Below are 26,289 nucleotides of genomic sequence, written 5' to 3' on the forward strand. Positions count from 1 at the left end.
GGATCGTAAGTAAATGGGCCCCTTAGCATTGCAGAGGAAGTTCTACTACATCTCTTATATTTTCCATATCACAGCTGAAGATTAGCAAGAAATGTATACTGAGCTTTATTGTTTGCACAAGCAGCCTGACCAGACTTTATTTGCCAAGGTAATACAGATTCCATAGGTTAACATTCTTCTTTGGCCTCAACCTTAATTTTATGTCTTTATAATCAAATTTTGAGAATTTATGACAGTCCCAAACTCATCATTTTAAGGGGATGTGCATATGTTTCCCTTCCTTGGCATAAGGAATTTATTCCCTGGAAAAGCCTATTAGACACCTTCAAAACATCTTAAAGCAGATATTCATCCTACCACTTTGTGAAATACTTTTTTGTTTAAAAAATAGATCTTTTAAATACATCAATAAAGTCTCAACTTACCCTAAACACAGATGTAGAAACTGGTAGCAGGTAAGTTTATTTCTGCAAGGACAGCATGGCATATTATGTGCTACTGCACCTGGGCATTCACAGCAGCCACATTAGTGCCACCTAGAATATATTTATTCTGCAGAAAGCTTTACCATACCGGTAAAAAACCATAGAAGCTTCCTGTTTAAGATAGCAGCTGCCATTTTAGCTTGGTCTCAGTAGCTTCCTGCTGCAGCTCTAGCTGCTTATTACACAGCACAGTTGGGAGGGGGAGCAGGAGAGAGAAGCAAACTATGCAGACTCATGCCAGTGCCCTGAAAGATTTTTCTGATGAAGTCTGATACCCAAAGAACATGTGTACCCAAAGGAAGACAAGAAATCCTGTTTCTTTTGATAGAGGACTCTGTCAAAATAAGCACAGCTTATAACTGTATTTACATAGACCTTTCTGATAAAGCTTACTTAGTGTTTACCTTTCCTTCTCCTTTAAAACCATGTCCTCCTTCGAGAAGATTTGTACTGCTGTCTATAGCTATATTTAGAGGGAGTAGCACAAAGGCACTGTGGTGTCTACTTCAGTTATTACTAAAACTCAAACTCTGCTGCAGAGCCAGCCAGTCAGTCAGTGATATCTTGGTGTGGGCCAAGCTGTAGTCAAAATCCCCAGGCCCAAACCATGCTAATGTAAGTTGTTCAATAATAGTAAATAAGGAACCATGGTTAACAACTTATCTGTTGCCACCACAAAGAATGCTATAGGGCAGATTTATCTAAATTCAAGTTCATGGGGAAAAAAATATATATATTCTATTGAAACTCACCAGCTTTTACTTTTTTCTCTTTAACACCAACTCTATTTGTGGTCATAAAAATATTCTCGACCTATATTTATGTTTTTCCACTGTGGTTTTTTTTTTTTCCCTCAAAGCATGGAAAAAATGCAAACTTGAATCGGCCCATTTGTAAGACTCATTGCCTAGCTGGAAAGACGAAGGGTGGGGAAAAGAAAACACACATTGATGCTGTGTTCAGCACTCATCTACCTTACAAAGGTCTCACTTTCCATCTTCAAGTCCCATTGATATGGACTCAATTTTGGTTAGTGCAGCCTACTGTAGCATGAAAATCTAAGAAGACAAAATCTACTGGTCAAGACAGAACTAGGACCTCTGCTATTACTAAGAAGTACCAGATCTGTGATAGGCCATACTGTATATCATATGATCAAAAAGCAAAAAGGAATCAAACAGCTTCAGGCAGCAATTGAAAACTGCAGTGAATTTAATAGCAGTGTCAGCACACTACATGTTTCGGGCAGAGCCCTTTCTAACCCAAAAGTAGGCCATACTGTATTCCATGAGCACTGTTGCTGCCATGGTAGAAAGAGGGATGGCTCTTGTATCACCACCACAGCAAGAAATAAAGGCATTTTGTGGCACAATTACTCATTACTTGGCATTACAAGCTGGAGATCAGATATATCAGGTATTCAAGTAAATTTATGGTCTGCTGTTTTTTTTTTTTTGTACTTTGGAAGTATTGCACGTGGTATCAACTGAAAACTAACGAAAGACAAGGCAATTCTGAGAACAATTACCCCCTTTTGTGCACTTGAAACAACAGGATTATATGTAAAAGACCATAGTTTATACGGTCAAATGCAGGAATTCAGCACTAGACTCAAGAGATGGAGGGTGTTGGTTATGGAAAATGCCTTTCAGAGTGATACAGCCACACAAGTTTGACAACGAAAGCTTTGCATATAACAATACTGGCAACATAGCCTCTGCAGGTGACGGAAAATTTGAGAGATTAGTACCAAACGATTACGACTCCAGACTTTTGATACTGCATTAGTATGTGGCATGTTTAACATATTTAGGGTTTATACTTTCTTGCTCAGCTTACCTTAAAAAAAAAAAGGGGGGGGCAGGGTTACATGATTTGTAAAAATTCTGTATCACCACTAATTAGACACATCATAGAGAGACCATCTTGGCCCAGGTGAATCTGAATTTTTTATTTAAGTTACTAGGTTTGCTCCCACAACCCTCATGTATTGTCATATCTTTGGCTGTTTAGCTGGAAGTCAGGACAAGCATTTGTATCGCAACACGACTGCCTTCCTTTTAACAGTGGGCTTATGCCCTTAGACAATTCAGAATATTACTCAACTCTCCACACCTCACTTTCTCCCAGTTCTGCAATACGCTAAAACGTCATGGCTAATAAGTCTACTCAAAATGCTAAGTGCCTATTAATGCAAACTGCAACAGATCAACTCGCAAAAAAAAAAAAAGACCCCAGTTATTAAATATTAATGGCAGTTACAGTAAAAAAAAAAGTTACTAAAAACCATTTAAAATCTTAATTGAGTGGATACATTCTCTTCTCTGCAGAGTGGACATTCTTGTTGCTCAGTTCACCATTACAAAATAGCAGTGTTACTAATAATCATTGGCCAAACAAAATGAATGTAAAAACCCCGCCCCCTGAAGAACGAACAGAGATGCACTACAATACATATTTTTAAATAATCCGACATCGTTAAGGATATTGATCTGACAATTTTAAATATTTTTTTTTTTAAAAAAAGGTGCATCACAAATCTTTAACAATTGTACAGAGGTTTAAATGAATCAGATCCTTAAAACAGTTATGCATATTAACAACCCGCTGAGCACACAATGCATACATATCAAGAATCATTACATCAACTACAAACTATACACAAAACAAAATTCTGATTATAATCCAGGCTTAAGACTTGAATGTGAATTTCGGATATATAATCCAAACGTAAAGTCAAAAGACTTTAATACAATATCCACAGAATGAAAAGAAGCATATCGATCGATACTGTGAATCCAAATCACTCCATTACATTTTATTATAAAGCACAAATATAAGACCTATATTAAGAAAGGCGCTGGCATGTTTATTCAGAATGACTTACAACAATCTAACACTAACACGCCATATAAAAACAGACAATGAAAATAGTAAGCAGTTTTCTTAACTGTAATAAGCCATAGCTGTCTGAAATGTAAAGCTTTCAACTTTGACAAAATAAGATATAAAATGTACAGAATAAAAATATAAAATGTACAATTTTTTCAGGAAAAAAAATGCAGTGCTACAGAAATAGAAATATTTAAAATTACATAAAATCACTCAGTGGATTTGAATCCAATTATTGGACGAAACTTTAGCTTGGCAGGAATTAAATGTATAAAAACTTCTGGGTCTATTTCCGTGTGCGCAATGTTTGCCTTGTCTTTACAACTTCTGTTGGTTTCTCATTTTTCCGTTTTGCTGCAGTGGCTCTTGTTTTTCCTCCTTTCTGAGCAGGACTGGAAGATGGCTCTAGCAGGACAAAAAAAAATACATATATTTATACATTACAGGCTCTTTACTTAGATGGCCATACATGGGCAGAATTACGTTGCAGATTCCAGTAGCTTATCTGGCCCATGAATAGGCCCTCTCTGTGGGGCAACTAGACAAGTTAAAAATCCTGGTGGGTTGATGACCACATCAACTTTGATGTGGTCATCTCTCAAATGTCTGCACAGGCACCTACTATGATAACTATCTGAAAGAATGTCAGAATTGTGGTGTGGTCTAATAACTATACAACCAGAATGAACACTTAACCAACAGACAGCTGATTTAGTGACCTATTAAAGAATTTTATCAAACTAGTATATATCAGTTAATATTGCCCTTTTACACCCTTTCCCTTGACCCACCATTTAGGGCTGTGTGCTCCCTCAAGATCAGCTGACAGGAAATAATGCAGCTCTAATTATAACAGAAAGTAGTGCGGAAGCAAAATGCAGAACTGTCCATTCATTGGCTGATGTGGCCTAGCATGCATTTGCGCATTGTTTGTGTGTACTGTGCATCCTGTGATCCCAGGGGTGGCCCTTAATACTTAAAATGGCATATCTTGATTTAGGATTACCCAATAGCACACACTCTAAAAAAGTATATTTATATGAAAATGGTTTATTTAGATGAAGCAGGGTTTTACATATGCGCTTGTCTATGCAATATATTTTATAGAGACCTACATTGTTTGGGGTAGAGTTTTCCTTCAATTAGAAGGATTGTTGCTGCTCAAGTATTTTGCAGGGAGAAATCTGACTGCCTTGCCTTGAACTGAAAATATTCTTAGGTCTAAGGACTTTGATTTATGGTCAGATGAACTAAAAAAAAAAATCTTTCAAACATATTAAACTTAAAATCAAATGAGACAATTTACCTGTTCTCTTTTTCTTTGCTGGTGATTCTTCAACAACCACTGGATTTTCTTTTGCTGCAGTTTTTTGCCTTGAAGCTCCTCTTGTGCTTTCTCTTACATTGGCACGGGGTCCATTTTCACTTACTGATGTGTTGCCTTCCGGAACATCAGTGGTGGCTGCCTTTCTTTTTAAGCCTCTTCTTGATTTAGGAGGACTTTCTGCATTATCTGTATTTTTGGCTACAGCTTCAGTTGCTTGATTTTTATTAACAGGTTCAGTAGTGGTTTTGCTAGTTTCAGGATTGTTGGTTTTTTGACTTGGTGCTCTTCCCCTTCTTTTATTTGAAGTTACATTTTCAGCAGACTCAACAGTTTTAACTTCAGTAGTCTCAGAATCTAGACTTTTGGCTGCTGCTCCTCTTCGTCCACGCTTTTGGGTAATAGTCTCCAGCACTGGTTCAACAGCTTTACTACTAGAATCACTATCAGATGAAGACTTGAGGTTTCTTTTACCTGTGTTTCGTTTGTTTACGGCCTTTTCGTTTACAACCTCTGGCACTAGGTCTAGCTTAGAGGAAACCTCTGTCACTGAAAGATCTGAATCAGTAACTTTCTCTAATTGTGTGTTTGCTTTCCTCCGTCCTCTCTTATTCTTAGGAGTTTCAGTACTTTCACTGGCAACCAAAGCAATAGGAACTGCATCAGCTGTTGTACTACTAGAAGTTAATGCCTCTGCATTATTTTCCTCCCTTCTTGAACGCGATCGTTTTGCTGGAACAGATTCTTTTACTTCTTGCCGCCTCCTTCCTCTAGATTTTACTGCACTGACCGGAGCTTCTTCATCTGCAAGATTCTTAACAGTCTCTTCAGTATTCTTTTCAGGTGTCCCCTTAACAGTCAGAAGAGGGTGCCACTGCACAGATTTCGCCCTAGATGCATTCTCTTTAGCTAGATTCTCCTGTATATGAACTAGTTCAGCAGGTTTGGGCACATGTTCTACTTTTGCTTTTTTTCCTTTTGGTTCTTTAAGCTCATCAACTTGCTGTGTGCCTCTAACACCACGTGTAGATCTTTTGTTAGGTCTCTCTTCTAATTCTAATGTTGCAACATCTGTTTCAGCAGAGTTGCTTACAGAATCAACGTTTGTATTTTTAAGATTTTTCCTTTTTCCTCTTTGAGTTTTGGCTTCTGGAGATGCTTGACTGGAGCTTTCTTGCTCTTTATGTAAAACGATATTGTTTGTCAAGTCAGGCAAATTTGCTTCAGTTACGACTGTTTCAGTCACAGCATTTGCATTGCCTCTTGCTCGCCTACCCCTTCTCACAGATGGCGTTACATTGTTGACTAAAGCTGAATCTCCTGGCAGTTCTGTAAGTGATTTCTCCACAGTATTTTCCTCCTCAGCAGCTTTCTGTTCTCTGTCCACTTTAGGTTGCCTTCCACGTGGCTTCTTAGTTGCTGTAACTGTAGAGTCTTCAGATACAGCTTTTTGATGCCTGGTAGACTTAGTCTGAGTCTTAGTTGCTGAGAGTTCCTCGTTTCTTACTTCTTGAGATTCTTCAACACTTGTACTGACTGAAAATAAAGAATCATACATATATATTAAAGACGAAATGGAATCGATTTACTTTGAGATGCAACATTTAGGTACTTACAACTTATCTGTTGTGTATGAACTCTTAACTCAACAGTCCCATCAAGAAGAGCAACATGTAAAACTCTAAAGGTGTGCTGGGGTGTTTTCCCCCATATGATTTAAACACTGGGCATAAAAATTTCCTCATGGTGCATAAAATGGGAAAATTGCCAGAAAACTCTCCTTATGGCACTATTAAACCACCTGCAGTTTCACAATAAATGATTAATATGAATTAAAGGAATGGAGTTCAAATGAAAGGACACCAGAAAAAGTACTTTGACCTTCAGGGTCCATAAAGATTTTGGAATCTACAAGGCACATTCTCTTACCTTGTTGCGGTTTTGCCACTTCTGCAATCTTTCGGCCCCTGCCAGTTCGTCTGTTTGTTGGAGGCTCTTCTGGTAATGCTTCGTCTAAAACTAGTGTTGCATTAAATAGTTATTAATTCATAGCAAACAAACTGGGAAAATAGACGTCGACCAAAGTACATATATAACAGCTCTGTCTATTTAGGTAATTACCTTCAGTGGTAGATGAAAGACCACCCCTTTGAGGTCTTCCTCGTCGTCTTTGGGGAGCAGATTTTTCATCATCTTGTTCAACAACCAAGTTTTCCACTGCTATTTGAACAGACTCTTCTGTGACTTTCTTTCTCTGAGATTTCTTAGTGACTTTTTTCGCTCCAATATTTAGATTTAACGGTTCAGACTCTTTTTCCATTGGTAAATCAACATTGTTCTCTTGGTCTGTATTGATATGACTTGATCCTTCAGGAATATTAGAGACCTCATTGCTGGTGCTTAGGTCTTCTGGAACATCTACAACAGGTTTTTCTAAACCTAAATATTTCAGGGAAAACCATGATATAGGTTATGACAATATGATATACATTGGCATATAAAGTATGCCAACAAAGTTATTACTATACACACAAGTTTCACATAAGCATGCTCTACACAACTGCATAATAGTAAAAAATGATTGTTTTAACCATTAACAGTATAAAGTTCATAGCCAAATGCAATTCACACGCCCCTCTCTCCACATGAACACTGCACATAATCTGCTCCTCTTTCAACTCACTTGCAGATAGAGGGACAGTTACACTGAAATCAGGATCAAGTAAAATGATGTATCATTTGTAGAAGAGAATTACGAGTAGCCAAACTTATTTTCCTAAAATCTCCTAAGAAAAATCAATTAGGAGGTAAACATTTATGGGCACATTTATGATTGCCCGAGCCTTTCCCTCAAGCAATAATAAGTTAAGGAATTCACTCAGGGTGTCCTTCATAACACTGGCCCCAAATGTTCAAGATACTCTTTCAACATGGGCTACATGCCTGATGCAGAAACATGTTCCGGTATTAGTATGGATAGTAAGTCTCCAAGGACTCATTCATGTAATTGCTGACATGTTAAATTAGAAACTTTGTATGCAGTAGACTATGGTATAAATCACTTCATAACTAAACTGAGTTATATTTCTTTCTTTTAGGCTATGAGGATCATTAAAGCTAGCAGCCAGATAGTGGTGTTAATAAATAAAACTCTGTCAGGACTATGTTTATATTCCTTAAAATCAGTGGCCCCCAGAAACTAGAGTGAGCTTTAAATTTGAGATGGTTGAAATGGGCAAAGAATGGATGACTGACAAAACCAAAATTTTAGAATCTACACGAATTCAAGTCAAATAATATTTCCAAGAGTTTTACATTTGAACCTGTAAAGTCATGAATGTAAGGACTGGGTCTTACCTGGTGAATGACTCAAGCTGCGTTTAGCTGGACGACCTCTTCTTTTGGCCGGAGTGGCTTTATCAGCACTAGTGGAAGAAGCATCTTCAATGGTCTGTACCTGTAGAGATGTTCCTTCATTGCTTTCTTCCAGGTTCTTTTCATGCTCTGGTGTACTATTCTTTTCAACAGACTTATCTATAATTATGGGAACTGGAATTATTTAAAAGCCCAAAGTCACAGAGCAGTATTTATCTATTAATAAAAACCCTTCAAGATGTAAATTTTAAACACAACAGTAATTTAGGAACTAAATTATCACCCAAAAGCAATGCCTTCTAAATCAAAAGGTTAACACTCAAGAGTTTAGCCGAGTCACTAGTATTGCACTAATTTTTAAATAAATGAAAAAAAAAAACCTCCAACTTTTCTTACCTTTATTACTAGATGCTGGTGACTTACTCATACCACGTTTGCATGGACGACCTCTTTTAGCTGGAGTAGCTTTATCATCACCCAAGGATGAAGTATTTTCAGTGGAGAGTACCTGTAGAGGAGCGGCTTCTTCCGGATTTTTTTCATGTCTGAATGTGTTGTTTTCAACAGAATTTCCACCACCTATAAAGTTTAACTACAATTATTAAAAAGCCTAAGAAGAAACCAAAGAACCATCCAAAAAAATATTCCTAGTTTAAAATACTATTTGGTTTACCTGGTGAACCACTCAAACTGGACTTGGATGGACGACCTCTTCGTTTGGCTGGGGTGGCTTTATCAGCAGCTGTGGAGGATTTATCATCACTAGCCAGTACTTGGAGAGAAGCCTCTCTGCTGCTTTCTTCTGGGTGTGTTTCATGTGTAGATGTGCCATTATCAACAGGCTTCCCACCATCTATAATTCAAAGACATTCCAATTTAAGAGCCAAGTTATTTAAAGGAATATCCCTGAACAAACGTAGGTAAAACCCTGCTTTATCTAAATAAATCATTTTAATAAAAACCCTTGATGCACAGCCCACTGCAGCAGCAGGAAAAAAAATGGATAACTCATTTTCTCCTGCAGAACTGTCTGCAACAGCTGGTTTATTTACACTACAACTTTAAAAATAAAATTTGAAAACATTCACCTGAAGCAAGCTTCACACTAGCCTTGGCAGGTCGACCTCTTTTGGGGGTTGGTTTAGATTTTTCAGTTTCTCTGTCAGTTTGTACAGCAACCTCGCTTTCATTATTTTTCTCCAAAGTAAGTTTTGGCAATGCTTCTTCTTGTGCCGATTTTTGATTAGTCTGAACTGTAAAAACAAAACAGAAGGACTGGTGCAAACTACAATTCGTGATAAAAGCCTACATCTTGTTTAAGTTAAGTGGTTAAATCAGAACCAGGTGGTCAGGTTAAGAATTCTGCATCTAAGCAGATTTGGATCTAAGTCTCCAGAGTGTACAGTGACAGGTAGATTGCAGCAAACATACAAGGCCAGCTAGGTCCCAAAGCAGTGGTTTTGCTGTTGCCAAAAAACAAATTATCAGCCTGAAAGGATACAGGCATTGCACAGGCACCCAAACAGCAGTGGATGTTTCATCAACTTGTGCTTGTGTCTGTGGTCCTTTCCTCTCTAAACTGTAATGTTTTCCTATGGATTCAATATGCTTAAATTCTAGAAAACAACTTGATTTTTAGAAGGTCACTATTCTTTCCCCAAGAAAATCACTTCACACAGCAACAATGCACTCAAGCTCCAAGTCCCCTCACTCAGTGCTGAGTACATAGTGTAGAATACAGCTGTAAAGGTGAAAGAGTGCTTGACATACAATATAGAAAATAAAACATACATAAATAATGTGTAGAATATGCCCAATTGACACTTGTACCAGGTAGTTCTTATTTATTCATTTTCGGTAATGAAATCTACTTACACAGAGTAGCCTTTTTGCCAGATTGTGATGGTGTCCCAGACGTGCCCTGAAAGAGAACAAAGGCCAGCATGTAAAACATGTCCAATTTCAACTTTAGAATATAGGCAGGAGAAACTGGATAGGTCTAAACTAAAAAAATACCTCTCTAACACCAAGTGCTCTCTTTGGAGGAGTCTTTATTAGTTGTTTCATCCCAAATATTTCTTCTATTGGGTGAGTATTTTCAGTTGGTGTTCTCATAATCTGACTTAAACCTTCCATATCCTCCACAGGTTGCCCTTTCTCCTTGGGGGTTCTCATAATGCGTTTGATTCCCACCATGTCCTCCACGGGTTGCCCTTTCTCCTTGGGGGTTGTCATAATACGTTTGATTCCCACCATGTCCTCCACGGGTTGCCCTTTCTCCTTGGGGGTCGTCATAATACGCTTGATTCCGGTCATATCCTCAACAGGCGTCCCTTTCTGTTTAGGAGTCTTCATAATACGTTTAATACCAGCCATATCTTCTACTGGTTGTTGCTTGCGTCTTGGGGTCTTCATGATGCGTGCTATGCCAGTCATATCCTCCACTGGTTGCCCTTTTACTTTTGGAGTTTTCATGATTTCCTTCAGTCCAACTAGATCATTAGGGCCAGAGGACTCTACAGGAAGTGATTCAACTTGTTTTGGTGTTCTCAACATTTTCTTTAGCGCCACAGGATCAATAACCTGCTTTCCTTTTTGTTTTGGTGTTCTCATAATCCTTTTTACACCAGTCAAACCCATTGTTCCTCTTTTTTTCATCTGTGCCTTTGCACCCTTTTTTATAAAACGGGTTTCATTTAATGTGGCTGTCTCTTTTACAACCAACTGAGTGTCTTTGGAAGCTTCGGATATCTGTTCTTCTGATGCTGGCGTCACAGGACTTAGAAGACGAGATACTGCGTCACGACTGTACTGTTTCTTCTGTGTTGTAGCAGGGCTACCATTAATTGGAGAAACCACCATTTCACCTATACAGTGGAGGACAAAAATTATTACATTACGTAACATATGGCAAAGGCATTAAGAATTTGATGTAAAATCCATTTAAATTATGATGTTTATTTGCAAACTAGCTAAATTAGTGCCACATTGTTATGAAATAAAGAATCAGCCTATACATGCAACACATTATGTCTTGGGCTCCTGTATCAATCCAAGACACAGATCACAGCCCTTTAGTCGGATAACCTGTTACAGTGGACAACTTTGAACACATGGAACATATTTCACTACTGGATCACTGGGTCATTACATTCAGTTCAGTGCATACAATTCTGCTGCTCTATTCAATCATATTTAGGCTAAAATTAGAACTACAGTTTAACTAAGCTAGAAATGTTCTAGAATACAAATGTAACACGTGTAAACCTGATTAGTAATTCATTTTGATTCACATTAAATGGCTGCTCTAAAACCAGTGCAATTAGCATCAACTGAATATTCAGACCTGTAACATCAGTTTATATGACAAACCAACTTCATTTTCTGCTTGATAATTTGCGACAACCCCTAAGCTAAGCTTCTCAACAGCTGCTGAGTATATGCACTGTCCCAGACAGTTCTAACAAAATCCAAGGTGGGGAGCTCCTATGGCAAACTGTAAAAGCCAAATCATTACTACTATAGAGATGCTGAAACTTAAAGCTGGTGCGGTCAGTTTAGTATATAAAATTTGGCATTTCTAGCCATATTCATATCTCTAGAGTTTAGTTCTCCTTTTTGTTCAATTTAAAGGAGAACTAAGTACAATATCTAAAAACTACCTTAATGTTTGAATTTTTGAATAACCCACTTAGTAGCTATAACTGTACAGTGCTGCTACACCCGGGTATACGCAATTATAACAAGAGACAGTTTTTAAAAAGTAAATATTCTGAATACGACACTCATAAGTCAGCAACCTTAAAGGGGATCTTTACACAAAAAAATTAACTGATGTAAATTTACTTAAGTAAAGCTGTGAGCACTTTTGTAATTTAAATTTCTATCTGTAGTTGCTTTAAAGATATTAGCAATTTAGACAGCAGGCTTTCAGCTTATTATTGTCTGCGACCTGTCTATTCACTTCCTACAGGTAGATTGAGCCAGAAGAAAAATGTGATATTTAAGAAAAATACTAACCTAATTCCTCTGGAGTCTTCATCAGTGACATATCAACAATTATAGATTGCGGAGTTTCCATCGGAAGGCCTCCTGAGCGACCACTTCTCCTTGGTTTCACATGTGCAGGGGTATTAAACAACTCACTCAAACCTAAATTAAAAACAGGCTTACACTTACTGATCGGTTATAGACCTGAAATGTCTACATAACAAGGCTTCCATGGTAAAGGTTTCTTGCAGGAATTAAACATTTAATTTCCCACTGCTAAAGCTTTTTTATTTGCTTTTTAGAATATTTCTTTTATTGCTTTAAAAATGTTGTTGCTTCTTTAAAATGGCATGCAATTCAAAGAAAAGACACCAGGTTCAGACAATCCTTCAGTGGTGGTTATTGGTAAAAAATTATGTTTTTATGGTGTTTTATGGTGTGAAATGAGTGAAATGTGTATTAACCTCGTTTTGGTCAGTGCAAATCTGAGCCAAAAATATGTTTACACTCACAAATATTCCCCCCAAATACACCACTGCTTAAGCATCGTTTTCCCCTGTTGAGTCTTAATCGGCAGCTTCAGTGGAAATATATATTTTGAAGATGTCCTTCAAATACAGATTTTACTGGTTAATTATGGACTTCGAAATGGAGCAGAATTAGCTTTTAAACGAACAGTAACACCAAAAAATTAAAGTGTATAAACGTAACTAAAATATAATGTGCTGCTGCCCTGCACTGGTAAAAGTTGTGTGTTTACTTCAGAAAGTCTACTATAATTTATATAAATAAGCTGCTGTGTAGCCATGGAGGCAGCCATTCAAAGGAGAAAAGGCACAGGCACATAGCAGATAACAGATAAAACACTATTGTATTCTACAGAACTTCTGTTATCTGCTTTGTAACCCGTGCTTTTTTGTCCAGCTTGAATGGCTGCCCCCATGGCTACACAGCAGCTTATTATATAAATTATAGTAGTGTTACTGTAGCAAACACACCAGTTTTACCAGTGCAGGGCACAGTGCATTATATTTTTATTACTTTAAAGCTCTTTCATTTTTTGGTGTTACTGTTCCTTTAACCATTTGCATCATAATTTGGAAACAAAAAGGGTCTTTCACCAGGGGGTACTCATGGATATGTTTTTAAATAGTAAAGGAGCTGATCATTGTGCAAAGGGTTTATTTGGAGGACTGAAAATTTGTTTTGTCAGTTCTCTTCTGAAAACAGCAGAACAGGAAGTTGGAAAGTGAAAGTGGTTTTATTTTCCTGTCTAGTGCAAGAATACAAGATACTTCTTACTTAAAAGAAGGGAGTGGGGTTGTTCATAAAAACACCTGTTAAAACACGCCCATTTATCTTACAATACAACATGAGCCTCAGTAATAGCACAGATCATTTCTGGTGTCAAAAATGAGTTTAAAAGCCTACCTGTAAAGCTTTCATTTTGGTCATTGGTGATTTTTATTGCTTGGTTTTGAACAATTTTAGGAACATATCCAGTTAGGTCGACAGTTCTTGTATGAGCTCTTCCAACAAGGATTGTGGCAGGAGAATCAGCATGTCCTGTGCCAATTCGGTCAATAATTCTTCGTGCTGGCGTCTAAAAGCAAAAGTTTAAATATAAGAAAGCTATCTGCACTGATGCCGATAAATCAAAACTGTCGATTGTTGTGCATTTATGTGCATGTTTACAGCTTCAAACTAGTTTTTACAGAAAAATGAACGTGTGAAAATATATAGGGGATTATGCCTGACTAACATAATTATAGCACCTGTTTCCATCAAAATGTTATTTTGATTTAAAATAAATAAATTCTGTATTTTAAAAAAAAGTGTATAGGTACCTAAAAGACATGGAGGTACCGAAGAATTACCAATACAGGAAATTTGTGGCAGCCCTCACTGAAAGTCTGCTTTAGATTATTTGATTAAAAGGGCTCCTAGTCATAGCAAATTGCAGTGTAGGCTAATAGAACCCACACTGATTGGGGGAAAGTAATACTATATAGAAAAAAATTCACCCACTTCCTATTGGATCTTTACAAGCGTATTTATCAATGGGTAACTGTTCACAACTTGATAAATACACTTCTAAAAATTCTATAGAACCGAATAAAAAAAAAAGGGTGAATTTTTCTGTGGTGAGCTCTAATATCCTATTTTGACAAACAATCCTCTCCCAATAGGTACCTTTTACTACTAAGTGCTTGACTGCCAGCAGTAATCCATAGAGCTGATTAATACAGACTGCTAACTTTGAAGCTGTTCAGGAGCCTCCACACACAACACCTATACAGGATGCCAGATTTTAAAATACCTATGCCAGACACATGTAATAAAAAAGTATTACATTACAACACCAATAGGAAATTATGATCACCGGAACTGTGAAATATGTAGAAATAAATACCTTTGGCTTTGGCTTTCTCTTGGTAGGTACTGCTTTGCGAGCATGCTTTTCAGATTTCTTCTGATTTTTTGGAACACCGCTTCTTACAACATCAGCCCATGATTTTGCAACTGGAAAAAGATCCACAAATAAAGCCTAATATATAGGCAGTATGTCTCAAAATGGATTTACAGCATAACACTCCACATTGACAAGCAATTTTTACTCGTTTATTTTGTTCCTACCAAGTACTGTCTAAAGACATCAGCTTAATGTTTATTTTGGCAACTATAAATAACTTACCAAGCAAGTTAGCTTCAGTTGCCCCACTTCTTCGCCTGGAACGCAAAATTTCAAAAGATTCAAGTTTTCTACTTCTTCTTCCTGGCGTTTTCTTTAATGATATTGACTTCCGTGATTTTCTGGGTGTTTGTGCAGAGAGTTCATTTTTCTCAGTGTTAGGAGCATGGACATCTATTTGCGGTGGTGTATCAATTCGTGAAATTGAGAAACGTCCTTTTGTATAAGTAGAAGCAGGAGACCTCTTGGCAGGGGTTGCTGAGGCAGGAGACCTCTTGGCAGGGGTAGCTGCCTTGACTGGCGACCTCTTGGCAGGGGTAGCTGCCTTGGCTGGTGACCTCTTGGCCGGGGTAGCCGCCTTGGCCGGCGACCTCTTGGCCGGGGTAGCCGCCTTGGCCGGCGACCTCTTGGCCGGGGTAGCCGCCTTGGCCGGCGACCTCTTGGCCGGCGACCTCTTGGCCGGGGTAGCCGCCTTGGCCGGCGACCTCTTGGCCGGGGTAGCCGCCTTGGCCGGCGACCTCTTGGCAGGGGTAGCCGCCTTGGCCGGCGACCTCCTGGCAGGGGTAGCCGCCTTGGCCGGCGACCTCCTGGCAGGGGTAGCCGCCTTGGCCGGCGACCTCCTGGCAGGGGTAGCCGCCTTGGCCGGCGACCTCCTGGCAGGGGTAGCCGCCTTGGCCGGCGACCTCCTGGCAGGGGATGCCGCCTTGGCCGGCGACCTCTTGGCAGGGGATGCCCCCTTTGCCGGCGACCTCTTGGCCGGGGTAGCTGCCTTGGCCGGCGACCTCCTGGCAGGGGTAGCTGCCTTGGCGGGCGACCTCCTGGCAGGGGTAGCTGCCTTGGCGGGCGACCTCCTGGCAGGGGATGCCCCCTTTGCCGGCGACCTCTTGGCCGGGGTAGCCGCCTTGGCCGGCGACCTCTTGGCTGGGGATGCCGCCTTTGCTGGCGACCTCTTGGCCGGGGTAGCTACCTTGGCTGGCGACCTCTTGGCCGGGGTAGCTACCTTGGCGGGCGACCTCTTGGCCGGGGATGCCCCCTTGGCGGGCGACCTCTTGGCCGGGGATGCCCCCTTGGCGGGCGACCTCTTGGCCGGGGATGCCCCCTTGGCGGGCGACCTCTTGGCCGGGGATGCCCCCTTGGCGGGCGACCTCTTGGCCGGGGATGCCCCCTTGGCGGGCGACCTCTTGGCCGGGGATGCCCCCTTGGCGGGCGACCTCTTGGCCGGGGATGCCCCCTTGGCGGGCGACCTCTTGGCCGGGGATGCCCCCTTGGCGGGCGACCTCTTGGATGGTGACTTCTTGGCTGGAGATCCCTTGAAGAGTGCTAAGTCAGTGCCAGGCTCAAAAGTTTCCTTAACATAAAGTAAAGATTTATTAGTCATGGCAAAATGTATTATTGTTTTTCAATTATAAGTATGAGTTTACAACAGTTTAGTAGCTGTAAGGACTTGAAAGTCTGCACACTTATCATAATACATATTCCAGGCAGTTATATTTTAACCACAACTTATGGCAGATGGCTTATTTACACTGTTTATTGCAGGGCTACATACTAATTTATTTCCAATTACTGCAGGGCAGTATTAAAATGACTATACCAAAGCCATTCCGATACCTATAATAAAAAAAACCTCATGTGGTTTAAATACAGGTGTGGCCATTAAGAAGTTTTTTGTGGCCTACCGCAACATATAATACACATTTTTTTCTACAAAGATCAAGGAGGAAAACTAAAGCAAAATGAATCCTGTGTAAAAGGGTGAACTCACAAGCAGACCATTCATGTTACTGCACTGAACCTTTAAACAAGAAAAGCCTGATTCAGTGCACAGTGCAAATATATATTCGGTATACCCAAATGCAGGTAATATCCAAGTTTTTTTCCCTAGGCGGGTCCTCCTTTTAAGAAAAAAAAAATGAACAGACCCTGGGAAAAAAAATGTAGCACTGCACTACCGTTTTACTTCTCTTTTGCAGGTGTTTAGAGACTAACATTTCTGAATTTAGAAAATCATATATGCAGTAACTCTACGATGCATATCATGTATCAGTCTACACTAGAGATTCTTGGGAAAGGTAAGATGACAGTGTTAGTTGCTTAGTTAGTTGCCTGAAATTGTAGGACACCCGCAGCGTAGACAATAAATAATAACAGCTGTGGTAATCTTCCTCAGAGGTTTTAATTTGCATCTAAAAACTTATCCAATCTGACATTAGCCATAAAGTGTACTGCAACTGGTAAACTACTAATAAATATTAACACTAATCACGGATACATTTTCAGTTGCATTATGCTCTAGGACATTTAGAATAGCAATAAACATTCTAGCAGGTACGTACTTTAAGAAAAAGAAACTAGGAGCATAAAAACCCTACCTTAATTGCGGTTTGCCTGAAACCACCAAAGCTCTTTCGCATAAGTGCAAGAGGCGTGACAAGTGATAAGCTCCGCCTAGCAGGTGTTGCACCTCTTTTAAGAGGAGAGTTGGGAGGAAGCCTTTTATCAAAAAGCTCTGGACTTAGATGTCCTCCAAATGAGACCCTTTTTCTTTTTGGAGTTGGCTCAGGCAAATCAAGCTCAGAACTACGTCGTTTTTGTCGTGGGTTTGAGACTTTAGCTATTTGAATAAAACAAAAAAACTATTAAAAACTGCATTAAGGAAATATGGTTTAGCTTTAAAGAAAGGGCCTTGTATTTAAGGATTCCACTGTGTGGTACAAAAAAACAAACTAATTTCTCACCTGATCCTTTAACGTTCTTGTGCAAGCCTTTGGGAGATGCTGATTTTGGAGACATGTTTCTGGACCGAGGTGAAACGGAACCTCCAGATTTTCCAGGTGTCATTTGCACATCTTGAGCAGGTTCATTGGAAGTACTACGTCTCCGATTTGGAGTGAGCTTGTCATTGGTCTGTTTTTGCCCATTATCTTGAAAGCTAGCTGTATCTTTAAGAAGCAGCTCAGATTTGGCAGGAGAGACTCTTTTACCACTAAGCCTTTGTTGCTCTTGTTTTGACAGAGTGGACTGACGCCCTCTAGATGGACTTTTTAAGGCACTGGCAGTTTTCTCTGACAAGGTTGCCGATTCAACATGAAGTTCCTGACCTTCAAACTGCAATTCTCCAATGCTCAACTCTTGCGTTTCTTTAGCATTTCCAACGCTCCTTCTAGTTGTGACAGGAGTACTGATATGATCTCCATTCTCCATGTTTAGCTTTGCTGGTGTTTTTGCATGCTCTAGATTTAACTCTTTACTTTTAAGCATCTCGTACAATTCACCAAAAGGTGACAAATCTCTCTTCTCTCTTGAAGATCGTCTATGTGGTGATATTGGAAGAGAGAGGCGAGAGTGGGTGGTCCTAGATACATTTCCTTCTGACTTCCGAGTGAGCTTACTCGCTTTACCTGTGAATAAAATGTGCAATGGTTGTGATACAACAGACGTTTGTTTACATGACAGGAAAAAAAAAAAAAAAGGCTTCACATAAATTTATTGCTTTTGTGGCTTAAACTACAATTAATGGCAGCTGAACATTTGTTGCAGAATTGTCAGGGAAAGCAGTGGCAAGCTGTGTCCGGATGTCATGGGCACAATCTATAGAACTATAGTCTCCTTTGTAGCAGTGGCATCCGCTGTGCAGAGCTGCAGTGCCAACTCGGCACAGGCGGTATTTTCACTTTAACATTTCAAGCCTTTTAATATTGGTATAAGGAAAACATACCTTTGATTGATGGCTGTTCATCTTCGACCAACTTTAAAAAAAAAACCAAAACATTTAGTTATAGCATACTGAAAAGGTCTGTAATTTTTTAAAGCTAAGGCTTCCATTATATTATATAACTGACATAATTCCTAGCATTTTGTAGATTGGAGAACGACATAAAAGCATTTAATATAAACTATACGATAAATATACTGCAATACACTCAAAGCTTTGCATTATAGAAATAGCAGAACTGAGCGATAAACAAAGTACTGAGAAGTAATACAATTTTTTTTTAAAGTACGTTTGCATGTATTTATATAGGTATACACTATACACAAAAATAAAGAGAAAGAATCAATGATTTTACCTTGCTACTTAGAGAATTTCCTCCTGTGGACTGACTGCGAGGGTTCGTCTGTGGTTGTTCAAATCTATGAAAAATAACCATTTGCATTAAATTTCAGAGATGGCAGATTAATTGGCCGAAGAGGACATGTCCTAGATGCACAGGTCAAATGCATGACAGGACACTTGAAAAACTGATTGGAAAGAGGAAATGCTAGGGGTAAAGCTGGAGTAATCATGGCATGTCAATCAAGTGTCCTGCCACCTGGAGGATGGAGCTTTATCCCATAGGTCTCCTGTGTCCCCTAGAGAAATAGTGATTACCATAAAAAGACTACCGATTGTATACTTATCAGTGCTCCCAGACCATAACTTCTGGGCCTGAACATTAATTAATGTGACCACTCTGTAGGTGCTTAGAAACTTACTACAACGGACTCAAACACTAAATAGATAGACCTCGCAACACAATTAAGAGTTCTGCTATCCACCTAATAGGTCATCCTTTGAATAATAATTACAGAAGATAATGTTCAGTATATTTAAGATATGGCCACCAAAAGTTAATTAAATTTAAGGCATCTTATAGATTAGGTTAAAAGGGTCTTTTAAATAAGTCATTGATGAATAAAACCTATAGCACAGCAGGCTTTAAGCACACTAAATGTGGTAGCTCTAGGGGTACTTTGGGATTCTTTTCAAAAGAATTCTCTTTGATCCCTTTTAAATTAAGATGTTTCAAGGTTCAAATAATTTAATTATAGACAGGCAGATTTTAAAAATAAGACAACATACCTGAAAGAACGATCAATTATAGTAATTACATCTCCATGTTTAAGGACCTCAGGTTGCTGAACTGCTATTCCATTTAACTGTGTCGGATTGACGGTACTTAAGTTGATGACAAAAACCTAAAAAGTTCCACCAGATTTTATGTAAATTGTAATTGTCAGCAAAAAAGGAATATTTAACAGAACAAATGTATCTTAAACCACACAAAATATTTGTTATTCCACTGTAACAGAATAAAGTTTTAAACTAGCAGTTTTCAGACTGCTTCGTCACCATTTAAGATAGAAGAAACTGACCGTGCATCAGCCCCAACATTGGCTAGGATCGGATGCATGTTTTCTTGTAAAATATGGCTATGTATCAAAAAAGGTAACCGCTTATCCAGTATGACTTGTGTAGGGATTTATTTTGGTCTGAGGCCAGCATAAAAAAACTAAAATATAATCATGGTGTTACCTCTTTGTTTGCTTTGACTTCAACTCTGCAATGCTCTTTGGAGACATGTGGTAGCTGAATGCGGATATCACATTCTGATTTTCTGTAATGAAAAGAAAACAGGTTATTTCTTCAAGTGTGGCTTGTAATCTGTATTACTGTGCCTGAGTGTGTACACAAAACAAGTACGTCAGCAAAAATAAAAATAAAGAAGTTATTAGAGTAAACCTTGTGTGTGCGCGCCACAGCCCATATTGTGATACAGGTAGCAGTAATGACAATCTGCAATTGTACTTAGTTTTGTGAATTGGAACTGAACCATAAAGGGACAATACAATATGTTGTATATAAGAGGACCAACGATTAACTACGAATTTGATTCTGTATAGAAAGCCTTATAAAATGTGCAATGTTTTATTCATACTGTCTTTGCATAAATAACCTTGTACATGGACTGCAAAAATCAAAGTAGTAAAAAAGTAGGGAGTTTGTTATCTTCACAGTAACCACTTTCACCAACACTATGTAAGGCAGTCCTTTGTTTTTCTGAACCCATAAGAGGTCATAATGCTGTCTTTCTAGGACAATGGCACACTGGGCTATAGCCAGTTTTTTGCAGCTTGCCCGATTTCAATTTTAAAAAGCTAAAGAATTCTTCAGCCATGCAAATAGTAAGCTAATTGCACTTTGCATAAAGGGAAAAAAAAAAAACTTACCTTCCAAACAGACAAGTAGTTGCAGTAAGTGGAAAATGGGTACCATCTGTGCCATTCCTTTTTATCACAACAATTTCCCCAAAAAGTGGCATCCTCCAATAAGGCAATCTTACCTACAGATGGGCAAGAAAGTGGCACCAGTTAATGATAAGTATAGAACAATATTATGTACCTTCCGGGGGAACATATCAGCTTTTATCTGAAGTACATTATGTTTATTACATATAAGTGTCATTATGCATTGCCTACATTTTATGCCAAAGAACACTTTTGAGGAATTTCAATTAAAAAGTTGGCTAAGAATTTCCTTATTGCTTATTATATCTCTTGAAACATGGTGCTTTCACGCTGGCAGGTAAATAAGATAAACCTCTAACTTTGGAAGAGCAATCTGATCATTTGTGGGATCCTAGCATGCTCTACACTACAGCAGTGATCACCAACCAATGGCTGGTGGGGGGCAACATGTTGCTCACCACCCCTTTGAGGTTGCTCCCAGAGGCCTCAAACTCAGTCTATTTTTAAATTTCTGGCTTGGGGACAAGTTTTGAAAGCAGAGGGGCTCAGTTTAACTCCAAGCAGAGGCTTCTGCAGGCTAGCAGTCCACATGGGGCTACCAAATAGCTAATCAGGCCTTAATTTGGACGCTGAAGGAACTTTTTCAATGTGTGTGTGGCTCCCAAACACTTTTTATACCCGACTGTGGCTCACATGTAAAAAAGGTTGGGATCCCTGCTCTACAGCATATTTAAAATAGAGGGTGCACTCAAAAGGGGTTGTGTGTTAGATGCCACTGTGACTACATGTCTATTGGCCTAGATGTCCATTGACCAGAAAGGACTGACAGGAGTAGGTGTGAGTATCGCTATAGTGTCCCACTATTTCATATTCTGGAACTGGGTGACAGGTGAGTTGGGCATTGACTGCTAAGCCTTGGCCAGAGATGACTGTTAAGGTATTTCTTACATTTTTAGTAAACCAGGGTGTGCATGGTTGTATTTACAGGACTGCCTAGATTTTTAATATATTTAGCAGTATTTCCCCATCTCACTTGTGTTTTCGCTAAATGTTTACACCAATGATGTTTGACATCACACAGTCGATGGGCACAGAAATAATGGCATATGGTTAACTTTTGGTGCCTGTTTAAATGTTCCTGATGAAGGCATGTGTCAGAGCAGATACATTGAATACTTTGTTTCACACCAAGTGCTGTGCATGCTGGATTTTGTGGTTTAAGTATATTATAAATTTAAAGCGCACTACTTGTGCATGACACGCCATGTATTTTTACAGTCAGCCATGAATACTGCATGAAGTAAACACTATTAGCGGCTCCTCTTCCTTATCTGCTGATGCAGTCAGACATAGTAAATTGGTAGACGACTCCTCAAAACAGTCCAGCCTCCTACCCAACCAATATTTGTAGTACATCAGTTATATATTGGCAGGGGAGGCCATACACAATAACCACAAGAAACTTTAAGTCTTACAATAAATAAATGTATGGCTAGCATAAACAAGCAAATGTATTCACTATATGGTGCCTCACAAATTTACCCCACCCTGTGAATATTTGTCTTTTTTAAAACGGCTTGCGCAAAGCAAGAACACTTGGCTTCAGTCCAAATTGCTTATCTGCTCCCCCTGCCATTTCAAACCATAGCTAATTTTAAAATAAGGTAGGGTAGAAGTATTGCCCCCCGTTCCAGGCAACATTACAGGAGAGGCTGCTTTATAGTTGGCACCAAACCCATACAAGGGTACAGTCCACTTTGGGCTAATGTCAAACTTTTCTCCTCACTGTGAACAGCTTTTTCGCAGTTTCTGTATGAAACTTATAGACAATAATTGTGTTTCTATCAGTGCATACACATGGGTCACAGCAGGGACATAAATCTGTATTTTTTTCCCCAGTGCAGAAGGCTTCCCCACCCCCCATTGGAAACTGTGCCAAAAGAGGCAAACTACCTATGCCTATAGCCTGCCTAAACACGCTTTATGGATTTTTATCATAGTTAACAGTGCGCAGTGCAGTTATATGTTCCTGTATCTCAGTGATCCCCAACCAGTGGCTCAGGGGCAACATGTTGCTCCCCAACCCCTTGGATGTTGCTCTCAGTGCCCCCAAACCAGGGAGTTATTTTTGAATTCCTGACTTGGGGGTAAGTTTTGGTTGAATTAAAATAGGATTTCCTACCAAATAAAGTCCCCTGTAAGCCGATAGTGTGCATAGAGGCTGCCTAATAGCCAATCTTAGCCCTTATTCGGCTCCTCCATGAACTTTTATGATGCTTGTGTTGCTCTCCAAGTCTTTTTACATTTGACTGTAGCTTATGCATAAGAAAGGTTGGGGACCCCTGCTATATCTATACTCATTTCATCTGCACTCAGCGGGGGTCCCTGACCAAAGGCCAGACTGTCAAAGTGGCACTTGGGCTAAAAACCAATCCAACCACTGGCCAATAATGCACAATGCCACTTATTTGGGCACAAGTCTGCCACACACAATTGACAACTTTAGAAATATCAGAAAATGCTAATTATGGGCATATTATAGTAATACTATACTATAATATATATATATATACACACACACACACACATATACACACATACACTATACCAGTGGTTCTCAACCTTCCTAATGCTGTGACCCTTTAATACAGTTCCTCATGTTGTGGTGACCCCCAACCATAAAATTATTCCTAAGACCATCGGAAATATGTGTTTTCTGATGTTGTTAGGCGACCCCTGTGAAAGGGTCATTAGACCCCCAAAGGGGTCCCTGACCAACAGGTAGCGAACCCCTGCACTATACTATCTATACTAGTCATACTGTGCCATGTATGTTACACACCAATGCGTCTCTTTAAAAAAAAAAAAAGTACCATGTGACCTAGTGAATTAGCTTTAAAATGCTGACACTGAACAAATTAAACAGATGCTGAATAGCTGTGCAGCGGTGGGCATGATGCAGACTACACTGGTATACATGCAGCCAGGTGGCATTTAAACTACCCATAGTATATATAACTTTCTCAATAGCTGTGCAGCGGTGGGCATGATGCAGACTACACTGGTATACATGCAGCCAGGTGGCATTTAAACTACCCATAGTATATATAACTTTCTGAATTGCTGTGCAGCAGTGGGCATGATGCAGACTACACTGGTATACATGCAGCCAGGTGGCATTTAAACTACCCATAGTATATATAACTTTCTGAATAACTGTGCAGCGGTGGGCATGATGCAGACTACACTGGTATACATGCAGCCAGGTGGCATTTAAACTACCCATAGTATATATAACTTTCTCAATAGCTGTGCAGCGGTGGGCATGATGCAGACTACACTGGTATACATGCAGCCAGGTGGCATTTAAACTACCCATAGTATATATAACTTTCTCAATAACTGTGCAGCAGTGGGCATGATGCAGACTACACTGGTATACATGCAGCCAGGTGGCATTTAAACTACCCATAGTATATATAACTTTCTGAATAGCTGTGCAGCAGTGGGCATGATGCAGACTACACTGAAATACATGCAGCCAGGTGGCATTTAAACTACCCATAGTATATATAACTTTCTGAATAGCTGTGCAGCGGTGGGCATGATGCAGACTACACTGGTATACATGCAGCCAGGTGGCATTTAAACTACCCATAGAATATATAACTTTCTCTAACTGTGCAGCGGTGGGCATGATGCAGCCTACACTGGTATACATGCAGCCAGGTGGCATTTAAACTACCCATAGAATATATAACTTTCTCTAACTGTGCAGCGGTGGGCATGATGCAGCCTACACTGGTATACATGCAGCCAGGTGGCATTTAAACTACCCATAGAATATATAACTTTCTGAATTGCTGTGCAGCAGTGGGCATGATGCAGACTACACTGGTATACATGCAGCCAGGTGGCATTTAAACTACCCATAGAATATATAACTTTCTGAATTGCTGTGCAGCAGTGGGCATGATGCAGACTACACTGGTATACAGCCAGGTGGCATTTAAATTACCCATAGTATATATAAAGTTCTCAATAGCTGTGCAGCGGTGGGCATGATGCAGACTACACTGGTATACATGCAGCCAGGTGGCATTTAAACTACCCATAGTATATATAACTATGTATAAAGCACTACAAGGGTATGCAGGGATGTACAATCTTACAATATACACACAGGCAGGACAAGTGTTATAATAAATACAATAAATAAGTATAAATACACAGGGAGTAAGTGCCATATGGTACGAGACACAGTAGGAAGGAGGCCCTGCCCCGTAGAGCTTACAATCTAAGTAGCCAGTATTGCCCATGTGTTGCTGATGAGGGGCCCCGGTAGCCAGTGAGAGTGTATGGAGCAGCAGTGCGGCTATAGGCAGGAATCGCACGGGTTAATGGAGGCTCGGCCCCAGCGTGCGGCTGTGGGAGAAATAAACAGAGAGGCGGCCGCTGTGACAGCACATGTAGCACCGGTAGCGCACACACACACACACACACACACACAGAGGGCACCGGTAGTCGCACACTCGCACATGAGGCTGAGGGGAGACACACGCACCGAGGGCGCCTATAAAGGAACCGGGCGGCTGGGAGACAAAGCCGGGAGCAAATTGGCGGGCTCCTGCCACTGAGGGAAGCGAAGTCCCAGAACTCCTGTGGCTACGGGCCGCTAAGAGGGACAAGCGGCGGTCACCGACCTGGACACTGAAGTTTCGTTTCCCTTCTCCGTTTAGTCCATTAACGACAAAGCAGCCGGACCTCCAAGTACCGTGACACGTCCGTTTCCAGAGACTCTGTAGCAATTACACTGCGCAGGCGCGAAGCGCCGCGGCAAAGCGACACCACTAGTGTACTTCCCTCACACTCTGCGTATCCTTCCGCTCCCTCGCAAGCCTTAACCACATAAACCTCAAACTACATAAAAAAAAAACTACGCAACATGAACTACGTGCGCTTCTAGTTATTATGTTATGTGGATAAAACCGTAGGCGGTATCTTTCGTAACTTACCTGCTTCGGGAAGTCAGGAGCTGTCACCGCGCCGAACTATTTTAGCTGGGCGCACGCACACCTTTCTGATTTTTAATGAATTCGAAAAGAATTCGAATTCTCGCGCGAAGCCGGGCCATTGGCTGCTGGGCGTGACGTACTAAGGGGCGGCGCTAAATTGGGATCCGTGGGCGGGAGTTTAGCGGGGAAATGTGCTAGAAATGCAGGTTGATTTAAATAAAATGAGAAAACAAAAAGTAAAAGAGAAATGTCTGAGCTTCGTGAGCCAAAGGAATAAAACATGAGCAATGTTCAATAGAAGCTTGGGTAGCGCACTATATTGCGCCTTGTGTTACCACAGAGCTGCTCTTTACGTTATAAATAGAGCCAAGTAGCAGAGACACTTGCCTGGGGCACAACTAGTTTGGGAAGGGGCACAATTCCAAAAAAACGTAGAAAATATATTTATCGTGATACAGCGGCACATTATATGAGACTTGTTAGACCAACATGGGGTATTATGGAGCA

At 40.1% G+C, this 26,289-nt stretch overlaps 1 protein-coding gene across 14 annotated transcripts; it reads right to left on the reverse strand.

Moving 5' to 3' along the window:
• Nucleotides 1–1,974: 1,974 nt before the first annotated feature.
• Nucleotides 1,975–25,882, reverse strand: mki67 (marker of proliferation Ki-67). Of its 14 annotated transcripts, none has more exons than XM_031905889.1 (23): nt 25,471–25,662; nt 20,750–20,862; nt 20,055–20,136; nt 19,602–19,717; nt 18,829–18,892; nt 18,477–18,507; nt 17,497–18,159; nt 17,131–17,372; nt 16,036–16,106; nt 14,762–16,002; nt 14,480–14,589; nt 13,498–13,669; nt 12,097–12,228; nt 10,093–10,943; nt 9,952–9,997; nt 9,165–9,329; nt 8,750–8,929; nt 8,473–8,655; nt 8,059–8,235; nt 6,823–7,140; nt 6,631–6,720; nt 4,684–6,237; nt 1,975–3,782 (listed from the first exon to the last, which is right to left on the reverse strand). In XM_031905889.1, the coding sequence occupies exons 2-23, from the start codon at nt 20,839–20,841 to the stop codon at nt 3,664–3,666; spliced, it is 6,699 nt and encodes a 2,232-aa protein (XP_031761749.1). In that variant the 5' UTR covers nt 20,842–20,862; nt 25,471–25,662; the 3' UTR covers nt 1,975–3,663. The 14 variants fall into 14 exon arrangements, with proteins under 14 accessions (XP_031761749.1, XP_031761754.1, XP_031761748.1 ...); XM_031905894.1 differs by having other exon boundaries at nt 14,762–15,626; nt 15,759–16,106; XM_031905888.1 differs by having other exon boundaries at nt 14,762–15,573; nt 15,607–16,106.
• Between the last annotated feature and the right edge of the window lie 407 nt (nt 25,883–26,289).

This window comes from Xenopus tropicalis, chromosome 7 (assembly GCF_000004195.4).
Source record: "Xenopus tropicalis strain Nigerian chromosome 7, UCB_Xtro_10.0, whole genome shotgun sequence".
Taxonomy (NCBI): Eukaryota; Metazoa; Chordata; class Amphibia; order Anura; family Pipidae; genus Xenopus; species Xenopus tropicalis.

Excerpts from the sequence above, each read along its gene's own strand:
- mki67 (XM_031905886.1), bottom strand. The coding sequence starts at position 20,841 with ATGCCACTTTTTGGGGAAATTGTTGTGATAAAAAGGAATGGCACAGAT. Across the intron at positions 16,107-17,130 it reads TCAGGCAAACCGCAATTAAG|GAAACTTTTGAGCCTGGCAC; the intron begins GTAGGGTTTTTA and ends CTTTATGTTAAG. Across the intron at positions 10,944-12,096 it reads GAAGACTCCAGAGGAATTAG|GTGAAATGGTGGTTTCTCCA; the intron begins GTTAGTATTTTT and ends TCCACTGTATAG.